This window comes from Lepus europaeus, chromosome 12, assembly GCF_033115175.1.
Source record: "Lepus europaeus isolate LE1 chromosome 12, mLepTim1.pri, whole genome shotgun sequence".
NCBI classification, from domain to species: Eukaryota; Metazoa; Chordata; class Mammalia; order Lagomorpha; family Leporidae; genus Lepus; species Lepus europaeus.
The window spans coordinates 75037488-75051198 of NC_084838.1; the positions used below are offsets into that span (position 1 = coordinate 75037488).

Genomic DNA, 13711 nt, shown 5'->3' on the forward strand with positions numbered 1-13711 from the left:
AGGAGCAGTGTGGCCCAGTGGTCTGCCCTGGAACTTGACCATGCTCCGTCATCTCAAGGATACAAAAGGGCTTTTGTGCTGCTGAGATCTCTCAGTATTTCTCCTTCAAGTGAGAGAGCGGAAGGTTGGATTGACAGGAGAGGACCAGCTGGGCTGGGTGCCATGAATAACCTAAGCGTTCCAGATTCAGCTTCCTTGTTGCATGGTCTAAAGTACAACATGCAGGGCATGGGACTGCTCTCCAAATTCATCCAACCCATAAGTCAGTGACGTCCTCTGTAACGTGACTTGAACCACAGCTTATGTCTGCCTGGCGGCAGGGGCGTGGGGGCTTCGTCTGTTTGCTTTGATACTTTTGCCAGAAGTACTCATTTCAGAGCGCTGAGCACACTTTCTGTGAGTCATCACATCAACACAGACAACAACACGTGGCTGCGCCCTTGGTTCACGCAGCCCTGCTAATCTTCAGTGGAATGTGGTGGTGAAAACACAGTGACGTCTTCGGGAATGTGTAAGGGGAACGTCAGTTTTGGATGGAAATAACAGAGGTCATGAAATCCCTTTCACTTTAGTTATTCTGAATATGTTCATGAGAACAAATGACATCTTTAGCTGTAACTTTACAGGAACTGTGTTCTAACCGGTGAGCTTTGGGCTGCTGAGTTTCTCTCTGAGAGGCAAATAATGGAAAAGGCTTATGGTGCCTCGAACAGGTAACTTGGGTAAGACAGAAATCAGAAAGGCGGAGGAGGTTATAAAACACACCGCAGCTACCACTCTGTAAGATGACTGATGTCCAATCTCTAAAGTCCTCCTTTGTCCCTGCCTCCCAGCCCTCAAGGGGTTGGGACATTGCTAAGCGCCAGAGGGAAGAGAAGGAAGTCACTCTGCAGGAAGAGTGAGGGTGAGATGCTACATTCTCAGAAGACAGCCAGGCTGAATTCTCTGCAGACACACGAGGGTACTGCAAAATGTTCATGGAAATGCAATGACAAGATAAGGTTATTTTGTCACAAAAACACCTTGAAATCCATGCCTATGGGGGGGTCCTCAAAAAGCTCATAAAAAATGCATGTAATGGGGGCTGGGATTGCTGTGTAGCAGGTTAAGCTGCCGCCTGCAATGTCAGGATCCCACACAGGTGCCAGTTCAAATCCTAGCTGCTCTACTTCTGATCCAGCTCCCTGCTAATGTGCCTGGGAAAGCAGTATAAGATGGCCCAAGTGCTTGGGCCCCAGCACCCATGTGGGAGAGTCAGAAGAAGCTCCTGGCTTCAGCCTGGCTCAGCCTTGACTGTTGTGGCCATTTGGAGAGTGAACCAGAAGATGGAATATCTTCCTCCATCTCTAACTCTCTGTAACTCTGCCTTTCAAATAAATAAATATATTTTTTTTAAGAAAAAATGCATTGAATGAAAAAACCATGACTGGATTACAATTTTTTTTCTAGGTTCCTTAGGTACCTAGAAAAGCTCAAGTGTGTTGCTTGAGAAGCATTAACCACAGCCACGGCCCCTTTAACCTTTTGTTTTAGATAGGGGAGGCAGACACAGTATGAAAACAAATATGTAAAATAAACACAGCCCAAGGCCCCCATCTGAGGGAGCCTTGGTTTGCTCTCCTTTGCAAAGGTCTCGGATTTCCCAAGGTCACCTCTTTCCTGGCTTCTGGGGCCTTGAACACAGCACCCCGGGGACTGCCTGAATTTGACGTGCACATTTCTTGCTGTTGCCGGGACACTGTTTGACCTGTCTACTGCTGAGCTTCAAGCCTCAGGGATTCCTTCCAGCACAGACTAACCAAGCAGAGACCACTGCTGTGTACTCTAAGTTGGGTTCTCCCACCAGAGATGCAACACGGAAGACAAGTCGCAGAAACGTGCACCAGCGTACCAAAGACGACAGCATGCTTCCACCTGACTTCAGGTTAAGATGATTCCCAGCAATGGCCAGAGCCACGCTCTGGTTGATTGCACCGGCTCCTTCTTGTTCTTCATCTGAGCCACTGGTGCGGCTTTTTCCACCACGGGCGTCGGCAGCTGCAAGGACAACACCTTTGGTGATGGCAAGTCAAAGAAGACCTCCCCTCCTGTCCCCTTCCCAAGTGACTGGCACTTTTGAGTCACTAACATCAGCACAGTCGTTGAAAACCTGACATTTAGAATCTGTCTGCTACTCCCTATGGACAAAAAGGAGACAGGCTAATAAATGACACAAAATGTCAATACACACAAGATTGGGCTAGAGATGATTTTTTCCAAATTCTGAGAATAAAAGTTTTCAAAGCTTTCATAACACTTTAATATTTTTGCACTTGATTCATGTGTTTTAAATAATGATCAAACAGAAGAAAACCCTACATTTATAGAATTAAAGTACCTTAGCATAATAAGCTATTATCACAAGTTCAGCAATAATTTATAAAACTTTAGGTGACGCTGGCATTGTGGCATAATGGGTTAAGCCACAACCTATTATGCTGGCATCCCACATGGGGCACCGGATCAAGTCCGGCTGCTTCACTTCCAATCTAGCTCCCTGCTGAAGTGCCTGGGAAAGTAGCAGAAGATGGACCAAGAGCTTGGGTCCCTGCGCTCACATGGGAGACCTGGATGCAGCTACTGGCTCCTGGTTTTGGCCGGACCAATCCTAGCCATGCCAGTGGACCCATTTGAGGAGTGAACCAGTGGATGGAAGATCTTTCTCTCTCTGTCACTCTGCCTTTCAAATACATTTAAAAACAAAGACAAACAAACAACAACTTCAGGGGCTGGCATTGTGGTGCAGAGGTTTAAGCTGCTGCCCGTGATGCTGGCATCTAATACTGAACCCTGGTTTGAGTCCCGGCTGCTCCGTTTCTGAGCCAGCTCCCTGTTAATGCACCTGGGAAAGCAGCGGAGGATAGCCCAGGGTCCTGAGCCACCAATACCCATGTGGGAGACAGGGATGGAGTTCCAGATTCCTGGTTTCTACCTGGATCAGACCTAGTTATTTTGGTCATCTGAGGAGTAAACCAGCAGATTTAACACCTCTCTTTCTATATCATTCTACCTTTCAAATAAATAAAATAAATTTTTAAACAGAAAACTTCAAAGTTTGAAATGAATGTTAGTTTACTGTGTCTATAAAAGAGATATATTTAAATTTAAACATAGATCTAAATGTATGCAAACAAAAGATCACTTAAAGACTGGTTTGTAAAACTCTACCAATCACACACACAAAATATTTGTTCAAGTGGTTCTTGGAAATGTGTGTTAAAACACTTGCAATTGATTGATTCGTTAAAAACTCATATTTTATTTGACCTGTCAACAACATAGCCACTTGAACCTTCAATTTTTCAGAAAAATTTGAGAGTACACAGGACTTCATTTGCTCAAGTTCTGAAAACAGAATCAAATTTTTAGAAATATAATTCACTATTATGTTGTAAGGCAGTTGGGTTTTAAAATAGTTAAATAAGTAGAACATGGAAATTATGCAATGCCTGATAACACTATCTAGAGTAATGTGATGATACATTCTTGCCTCTCCTTAATACTTACAGGGTCAGTTACAAGAGAAAAGAGGAAATGATACAAGCATTTGCTGTATAAAATATTTTCTTAAAAGATTTATTTATTTATTTGAAAGTCAGAGTTACACAGAGAGAGGAGAGGTAGGCAGAGAGAGAGAGAGAAAGAGGTCTTCCATCCGCTGGTTCACTCCCCAGTTTTTCGCAATGGCCGGAGCTGCGCTGATCTGAAGCCAGGGGCCAGGTGCTTCTTCTGGGTTTCCCAGGTGGGTGCAGGGGCCCAAGGACTTGGACCATCTTGCACTGCTTTCCCAGGCCATAGAAAAGAGCTGGATCAGAAGTGGAGCAGCCGGGTCTCGAACCGGCGCCCGTAAGGGATGCTGGCGCTTCAGGCCAGGGCGTTAACCTGCTGCGCCACAGTGCCAGCCCCAGTATAAAATATTTTTATACACATTCTCAGGGCTGGCACTGTGGCATAGTAGGCTAAGCCTCTGCCTGCAGTGCTGCCACCCCATATGGGTACTGGTTCATGTCCCTGCTGCTCCTCTGCTATAGCTTGGGAAAACAGTGGAAGACGATCCAAGTGCTTGGGCCCCTGCACTCACGTAGGGGACCCAGAAGAAGCTCCTGGCTTCAGATTGGCCCAGCTGTTGTGGTCATTTGGGGAGTGAAACCAGCAGATGGAAGACTTCTGCCTCTGTGGCACTGCAACTCTACCTTTCAAATAAACAAATAAATCTTAAAAGAAATGTATTTGAGAGAAAGCAAGCATGTGCTCCCATCTACTGGTTCACTCCCCAAACATGCAATACCAGGGACTAGGCCTGGCCAAAGATGGGAGTAGGGAACCCAATCCCGGTCTCCCACATGGGTGGCAGGCTCTCAACTACTCGAGCCATCACCATTGCCTCCCAGGGTCTGTATTAGCTGCAGTCAGGAGCTAGGGCCAGAGATCAAGCCAAGGCACTCTGAGGTGGGACGGGGCGTCTTAACCAGCATCTTTACCAACAGGCTGGGCAGTGAATATGGAAAAACAGTGCTCTCATTAGTTCATCAATCTAAAGGTTTTCAGATACATTTGACTGCTTCCTCTCTTGTCAGCTACATCATTACCACAAACTTCAATGCATTTGTCAAGACATTCAAAGACCAAGTATGGAAAATTTCTGATTCCAAGTGGCTGATTTGTAAATTTTTATAAAATATTTATTCATTCATTTGAAAATCAGAGTTATAGAGACAGAGAAAGAGAGAGCAAGCTTCCATCTGTTGGTTCACTCCTCAAGTGGCCATAATAGCCAGGGCTGAGCCAGGAGGTGGCAGGGACCCAAACACTTGGGCCATCTTCTGCTGCTTTTCCTAGACCATTAGCAGGGAACTGGTGCAGCCAGGACTCGAACCGGCACCCACGTGGGATGCCAGCGTCACATTCAGCAGCCCTACCTTCTATACCACAACAATTTTTAAATATTTTTAACAAAGAAGTTCTATCTTTGAAGTTATTATTTATTTATTTATATTTATTTGGAAAGTAGAGAGATAGAGACAGAGAAATTTTATATTCACTGGTCATCCTTCCATGCTCAATACAGTCAGAGCTGGGCCAGGTCAAAGCCAGGAGCCACAGACTCCATCCTGGTCTCCCATATTGGCGGCAGATATCCAAGCCCTTGGGCCATCACCTGTTGTCTCCCAGGGTACACGTCTGCAGAAGCTGCAGACCCTGGGATTCGGCATGCAGGCATCCCAAACAGCATCTTAACTGCTGTGCCGAATGTCCTCCTCCGCTTTGGAACATTCTAATCAACACAGAAGTCTTGGAGAATATGAGCTAAAGAGGTTTCCTCCTCTGGGAACAACCGTGTTGTAACTTAAAATGAAGCTCTGCAGAAAATTTCCAGCAAAGATCTTGAAATGGAGTGTAAAATACAGGCCATGATCTGTAGTACATATTTAAATTTTTTTTTTTGAGAGGCAGAGAGATGGAGACAGAGAGAACTCCTATCTGTTGCTTCACTCCCCAAATGCATGAAATGGATAGCACAGGGCCAGGCTGAAAGCAGGAGGCCAGAACTGAATCTGTGTCTCCCACATGAATGGCAGGAACCCAGTTACTTGAGCCATCTCCGTTTGCCTCCTGGAGTCTGCATTAGCAGGAAAGCGGAGTCAGGAGCTAAGTCAGGTACCAAACTCAGGCACTCTGAAATGGGATGCAGGTGTTCCGACAGGCATCTTACACACTAGGTCAAACATCTGCCCATCTTTAAACGTTGAAGATGGCTTGGTTCTCAGCCACCCTCCCATCAGCTGCTGCTAGAGGATGTTCTGCACCTCACTGAGCACCCTGCTCACCAGTGCTCCAAGCTCGATTCTGTCCTTGCCTTGCCTTTGTGCCCAGCAAACTCCACAGAGCCTAACTCTGCCTCTCAAGCTCTCTTCCCATATCTCCCCATTAAGTATTTGCTGGAGAAATGGTTTTAAAAGAAAGGAGAGAATTACTTCCAGAGGAAAGCTGGTTGTTCACTTTTTGATTTGCATGAATTGAAGACCACAGGTGACTGGTCTCAGTTTCATGAACTAAATCCTGGTCGTCATAATGATTTCAGAAATACTTCAGTTAAATACAACACTGCATTTGGAAGAAGTGGGCAAAACTGGATGGCTCTAGGACCCCAAGGAAAACTGCATATGAGGATGGCAGGGCTCAGATAAGCTCCTCGAGGCCCCAGCATCCTTCATTGTCAAGAGAACAGCACGGAAATTTATAAGAACTTCTTTTGAACTAGGGAAAAGCAAAAAGCACTCCAAAATGATGCGAACACTGTATGTGTGTGTACATGTGCTTGCACATGTGTGTGCATGTATGCTAGGGAAACAGTAGGCAGAGAGGTCATTTTTCTCAGGTCTCCATAAGAGGTCCCTCTGTTTGGGCTGTTTTATTTTCCATCTACTTTCTCTAACCCACATTGTATCACGTACATAGACTCAAGATGAGCATGAACCCCTGTAAGACAATTTACCCTTTTCTCTTGCTGCTAACCAGGAGACCTAGACCTAAGAATCAGCCTCATATCCAAAGGCAAAATCTCTCTTCTGTGGCAGAATTTCCTAATATTGAAAGACATCATGATTTTTTCTTTTTTTTTTTTTTTGGCATGGGACAGAAAGTTGTTTGGATTAATTTGAGACTGGTTCTTTGCCCAAACATTCATAAAGGAAAAGGGAAGGAACAATTTTATTTCAAGGCATTATAGCAAGGATCTCCAAAGGCAGTAATTTCATCCTTTGTGGTTAAAGTTTATAAAGTCCATCTATACCAGAAGATGAATGAATGAATGAATGGAACAGATGAACCCATCAACCAACAATTTCTAAACAAAAGACATACACAGGTTTTGTATTTTCTTTTTTTTCTTTTTAACTCACTGGGGCCTGTGCTAATAAAGTTTAAAGACCACTGCTGTGCAGAATTGCTCAAACAAGCATACAAGGCTACTTCAAAATATGTAAGGAAAAGTCAAAGTAGAAGAAATCTATACACTGTTTTTTCATACGACACATTTTCATGAAATTTTTGAAACTTCCTCACACACATGGATTTCAAATTTTTTTTGCACCAAAAAAGTACCCTCTTGTATCAGCACTAGAACTAAGTATATAGAACTCTTCCTGATGGGGTATTTTGCAGGCGTCTCCATCAATCCAAGCAAAGAAACACAACGGGTTTTTACCTGTGAAGTCATAGAGCTGCGGCAAAGCATCCAAAATGATGCCGACCAAAGGTAGGTAGAGGGCAGCGATTTTGACCTTCACCTCTGGTTTGACACAGCGTGGGTCCAGGTCATGGGAACTCAGCAGGCTGTGGATGGCACTGACCGCTTTCCTTTGCACTTTGCTGATTCTGTTGGCAAAACACAGAATGCTAGAGGTTACGGTGAAGGGAGACAGACCAAAACATTAATCAGCAAAAAGGGACCAAAACACTCCTAAAAAATGAGAGGACAACGTGGAAATCAAGCAAAGCAGGGTACAGAGACACATTGTGCTCTAATCCTGGCTGAGGGTTTTGAAGTTCAATATGTTGTGCTACTTAATTCGTTCTTATTGCTGAGTAGGTTTTATTACATAGATGTACTAGATTTTATTTGTTCACCAATTGGAGGCCACTTGGATTATTTCCACTTTGGGGATATTATGAGTTATGTACGCTAATATAAATATTCTGTATAATTTTACTTCTCTTGGGTACATACATCAAAGAGAATTGCTGGACTGCGGGTAACTCTACATTTAACCTTTAGAGGAGCTGTGTGATGTTTTTAGCAGTGACTGTCTCATTTGGCGTTCCCACCAGCACCATCTCAAGGTTTCAGCATCTCCTTACCAACACTTTTATATCTGTTTTTTGGCTAATGATGCTGAACATCTTTTCATGTGTTTATGACCATTTCCTCTATGGGGAAATGCCTGTTTTGATCCTTTGTCCTTTTAAAAACTATTGTCTTTTTATTATTTAAAGGTATTTCAAAGATACTTTTAATATGAATATATTATTTAAGATACTTTAATATACATTCCAGGAACAAGTCCCTTATCAGACACATGATTTGCAAATTCTTCCTCCTACTCTGTGATTTATATCTTCATTTTACTGATAGTTTCCTATGAATCACAGAAATCTGAATTTCTTTCTTTTTTTTTTTTTGACAGGCAGAGTGGACAGTGAGAGAAAGACAGAGAGAAAGGTCTTCCTTTTGCCGTTGGTTCACCCTCCAATGGCCGCCGCGGTAGGCGCGCTGCGGCCGGCGCACCATACTGATCCGATGGCAGGAGCCAGGTGCTTCTCCTGGTCTCCCATGGGGTGCAGGGCCCAAGGACTTGGGCCATCCTCCACTGCACTCCCTGGCCACAGCAGAGAGCTGGCCTGGAAGAGGGGCAACCGGGACAGGATCGGTGCCCCGACTGGGACTAGAACCTGGTGTGCCGGCGCCGCAAGGCGGAGGATTAGCCTATTGAGCCGCGACGCCGGCCTAGAAATCTGAATTTCAACGAAGATCACTTTATTTTTTTTCTTTTGTAGCTCACAGTTTTGGTGTCAGATAATACAAACTATTACCTAATTGAAACTCAAGATTACTTCATTGATGTTAAGAGTTTTATAATTTTAGCTTTCATATTTATGTCATTGACCTATTTGAGTTCAGTTCTTTTTTTTTTTTTTTTGTATCGTGGAGAGGAGTCCAACTTCATTCTTTTCAATGTGGATATCTGGTTGTCCCAGCACCACTGGTTGAAAACATTATTCCCTCCTGCCCTGCCCCTTCCCCACAAATTGTTTTGGCACCCATATCAGAAATCAATGGCCTATAAATGGAAGTTTTATGTCTTAATTAAGTTTCATAAATCTATATATTTTCTTTATGTTAGAATCCCACAGTTTGCATTGAGTAAATTTTGAAATTGGGACATGTGAGTCTTCTAATTTGTGTTCTTTTTCAGGATCATTTTGGCTATGGTGGGTTCCTCTAATTTCCACACAGATTTTAGGATCAGCTTATCAATTTCCACAAAGAAACCAGCTGGGATTTGATACGAATTGCCATGGGGACATTATTAAGTCTTCTTACGAGAACATGTTTTATTGATTTATTCACTTAGAATTCCATTTCTTTAAACAGTGTTTTGTCATTTTACATGTACAAATTTTATACCATATTTTGATACATTTATTCCTATTTTTTTTCTCTTTGGTGTTATTTTCCATGAAATTGTTTTCTCAATTTCATTTTTCAGATTGTTGCTCATAAGTATACCTAAATACAATTGGTTTTTGTGTATTGATCCAATATGCTACAACCCTGATGAACTCACTGATCAGTCTTAATAGTTTTTCAGTAAATTCCTTAGGATTTTCTATAAATAAGACCCTGTCATCTGTGAATAGATAGCTTCACTTATTACTTTCCAATGTGCTTCTTCTTTTAATTGTCTTGATGAATTGCCCTGAGATAGAACTTCTAGTACAACATTGACTAGAAGGGCAAGTCTGGACATTTTTATCCTGTTCCTGATCTTGGGGGGAAGCATTCAGTCTTTTACTGACAAGTATCAGATAAGCAGTGGTTTTTTTATAGAGATACTTAATCAGGTTGAACAAATTCTCTTATATTCCCAAAAGGTTGCTGAGCACTCTTATCAAGGAAACATATTAGAATTGTATAAAATTATTTTCCTTTTTAGGAAAAGTGTATGTTTTTTAATTTGAGAGACACAGAGAGAAACAGAGAGAGAAAGAGCAAGACAGACAACTCCCATCATGCTGCTTCACTTCCCAAAGGCCTACAATAGCCAAGGCAGGGCCAGGGCAACACTGGGAGCCTGAAACTCAATCCAGATCTCGCCCAGGCATGGCAGGAATGCAGCGACCTCCCCATTACCTGCTGCCTCCCAGTGGAGCCAGGACTGGAACTCAGCACTCTGATGTGGGACCTGGGTGTCTCAAGTGATGTGTTAATGGTTGGACTAATTGCTTGTCTTGAATAAATACTCCCCCCCCCCCCTGCATATTCAGATGGCTGTGTGGTTAAGTTCTTTATTTTACCAATATGGCATATAAGAACCACTGATTTTCAGATGTCAAACCTACCTTTTCATTCCTGGGAAAAATTCTAGTTAGCCATGGCATTTGATCCTTTTTATATGTTGTTGGACTCAGTTTGTTAGTATTTTGTTGAGAATTTTACATCTGCTTTAGTCAAATATTGGTCTGTTTTTCTCCTGTGAGGCCTTTGTCTGGTTTTATTATCAGAGTAATTCTAACTTCAAAGAATACTGTGGGATGTTTCCACTCTTCTATTCTTTGGAACAGTCTGTAGAGAATTGGAGTTGCATTTTCCTCAAATATTTGGTAGAGGGGCTGGTGCTGTGGTGTAGCAGGTAAAGCCACCCTCTGTGGTCCTGGCATCTCATATGGGTGCTGGTCCAGCTGCTCCACTTCAAATCTAGCTCCCTGCTAATGTGCCTGGGAGAGCAGTGGAAGATGGCCCACGTGCTTAGACCCACATGGGAAACTGGGAAGAAGCTCCTGGCTCCTGGCTTCAAATGGGCCCAGCTCCAGTTGTTGTAGCCATTTGGAGAGTAAACCAGCTAGTCGAAGAGTCTCTCTTTCTGTCTCTGTCTCTCCCTCTCTCCCCCATAACTGTGCTTTTCAAATAAATAAAATAGAATAAAATCATTTAAAAAAATTAGTAGAATTCATTAATAAAACCTCTGGTTCTGGACTTTTCTTTGTGGGGAGTTAATATTATTATTATTATTATTATAACTAAACCCTTTGTTGCAGATCTATACAGATTTTCTATTTCTTTTTGGAATTAGTTTTAGTAGTTTGAATCTTTTTTGGTTCTGTAAGGCTTATAATGATGTCTCCTCTTTCATTCTTAATTTTGGTAAGGGAAGTTTTTTTAGACTTATTTATTTATTTGAATATCAAAGTTACAGAAAGAGAGAGAGAGACAGACAGACAGACAGAGGTCTTCATCCATTGGTTCACTCACCAAGTGGCTCCAGGCTGAACCAAAGGCTGAAGCCAGGAGCAAGGAGCTTCATCCAGTCTCCCATGTGGGTGGAAGGAGCCCAAGTACTTGGATCATCATCTTCCATGGTTTTTGCCAGGCTATTAGCAGGAACCCAGACTGGAAGTGGAGGAACCTGGCTTTGAACTGGCGCCCATGTAGGTTGCCAACTGTATAGATGATGACTTTACCCACAATGCCACAACACCTGAGTCTTCTTGCTTTTTCTTGGTCAGTCTTGCTAAAAATTTACTAAGCTTGTTGATTTTTAAAAAAAATAACAAGCTTTTGGTTTTGCTGATTTTTCTCTACTATTTTTCTATTTCACTTACTTTAGCTGTAATCTTTACATTAGTTCCTATTATCTTATATTTGCTTGCTTTGTATTTAGCTTGTTCTTCTTCACCTAGCTCCATGTATATTCTTTTGATAATTTGTTAAAACTATGTGTACATATTCACCTATTCAAGAATAGTAAATCAAAATTAAAATTTAAAAGTTGGCTGTATTTATACCCCAAAGAAGTGAGTTCTAATGTTCACCAAAAATCATGTATAGGAAATGGTCATAGGAGCTTTTTTTCATAACAGTCCCAAACTGGAAGCAAACCAAGAGTCTACCTATAGTAAATTATAGTAAGAACACAAAGGACTACTACACACAGTTGAAAGAAAACACTGAACTACTGTACATGCAACCACAATGAGGCCTGCAGGCACAATATTTAGCAAAATAATGTGAAAGTTCAATAATAGTCAACACCAACCTTTGGTGACAAAAACCAGACTAGTGGTTATCTGTGGGAGAATGCAGAGAATAGTCAAGGTGCTAGAAATAGCTTTTATCTTGGTCTGGCTGATAGTTATCCAAATGTTTTCATAGGCAAAAATTAACTTGACTTCATATCTAAGTTTTGGGCCCTTTTCTGTATTGTATCTCAGTAAAAAAAAAAAAGCAAATATGATAAAATAAAGCATTTACAGTAACCTGTAACATTATTAAATATGTTCCATTTTAGCCACATACTTGCTGTCTTTCAAACAAAATAAGAATAAATCAGAATCCAGAGCTATATAGAAAATATTAACCAAATTTTCAAACATCCCAGATTCTTAGGCTGTAGCTAAAGTAGGATAATTAGAAATTGCACTTCAAAAGTATTTGTTTGACTGCCTCTTAGTCTGTAGTCCTGGCAGTGGGCTGTGTTGTGAATAAGGCGCTGTAATTTGCTGGCTGAACACAAAGACGCAAGACGATTTCCAAATGCTTAAGAAGCACTGAGGAGTTAATGACGCACAAAAACTTGCAGATACAATGTCAGGTATGGAGGGCTTCTGCGGAGAACTGTTAGAAACTGGTGCTGTGGCTCCTGCCAGGGGTCCAGGAACTGAGATATGTCCCAGCGTCCTTCACCCTACAGGTGGAAGGAGCTGGTAAGTCTCTTAATTGTGTTGGCAGCAAAAGGAAGCACTCATCGTGAGAAAGCATTGCTAAAGGGTGAAAATTTGCTGAGGTTTTAGCCCACATGGTCATAATTCTGATGACTTTCCAGGACAGTAACCAACAACCCTGCAGTCAAGAGGGACTGTGTTGCCAAAGCAGAGACACTTAATTAGCTACTCTCTGAGGGAGTGGGAGTAGAAAAGGCACTGTGTGTGTACTGGAAGACCGCATCTATCGAATTTAATGTAACTGCATGATGGATCTTGGAACACACCTCCGCCTCTTGTTGGGAAGATGAGAGCAACAACTTTACTATGAATCAAAAACAGATGTCAGAAGGAAAATGAAAAACAGAAACCACTGCTAACATAATTACTAAAGATCACTGTTAGAAACCACATCATGGGCCAGCGCCACGGCTCAATAGGCTAATCCTCCGCCTGCGGCACCGGCACACCGGGTTCTAGTACCGGTTGGGGCACCGATTCTGTCCCGGTTGTCCCTCTTACGGGCAAGCTCTCTGCTGTGGCCCGGGAGTGCAGTGGAGGATGGCCCAAGTGTTTGGGCCCTGCACCTGCATGGGAGACCAGGAGAAGCACCTGGCTCTTGGCTTTGGATCAGCGCAATGCGCCAGCTGCAGCACGCCACCCGTGGCAGCCATTGGAGGGTGAACCAATGGCAAAAAAGGAAGACCTTTCTCTCTGTCTCTCTCTCTCTCACTGTCCACTCTGCCTGTCAAAAAAAAAAAAAAAAAAAAAAAGAAAAGAAACCACTTTATGGCCGGCGCCGCGGCTCACTTGACCAATCCTCCGCCTGTGGCGTTGGCACCCTGGGTTCTAGTCCCGGTTGGGGCGCTGGATTCTGCCCCAGTTGCTCCTCTTCCAGTCCAGCTCTCTGCTGTGGCCCGGGAGTGCAGTGGAGGATGGCCCAGGTGCATGGGCCCTGCACCCCATAGGAGACCAGGAGGAAGCACTTGGCTCCTGGCTTCAGATCGGCGCAGCGTGCTGGCCGTAGCAGCCATTTGGGGTGAACCAACAGAAGGAAGACTTTTCTCTCTGTCTGTCTCTCTCTCACTGTCTAAATCTGCCTGTCAAAAAAAAAAAAAAAAAAACAACAAACAAACAAACAAAAAAAAACCACTTCACAGCAGTGCTAATAAAGAAAATGTGGTACTTGCAT

At 42.9% G+C, this 13711-nt stretch overlaps 1 protein-coding gene across 2 annotated transcripts in view; it reads right to left on the reverse strand.

Annotated features, from left to right (window-relative positions):
• Positions 1–13711, reverse strand: part of DOCK8 (dedicator of cytokinesis 8) — a 255396-nt gene that overhangs the window by 51026 nt on the left and 190659 nt on the right. For both annotated transcript variants that reach the window (XM_062208372.1, XM_062208373.1), the window contains exons 29-30: positions 7247–7416; positions 1892–2037 (exon numbers count right to left, since the gene is read on the reverse strand). In XM_062208372.1, coding sequence (XP_062064356.1) covers positions 1892–2037; positions 7247–7416 — 316 coding nt within the window. The remainder of the gene's footprint in view (positions 1–1891; positions 2038–7246; positions 7417–13711) is intronic.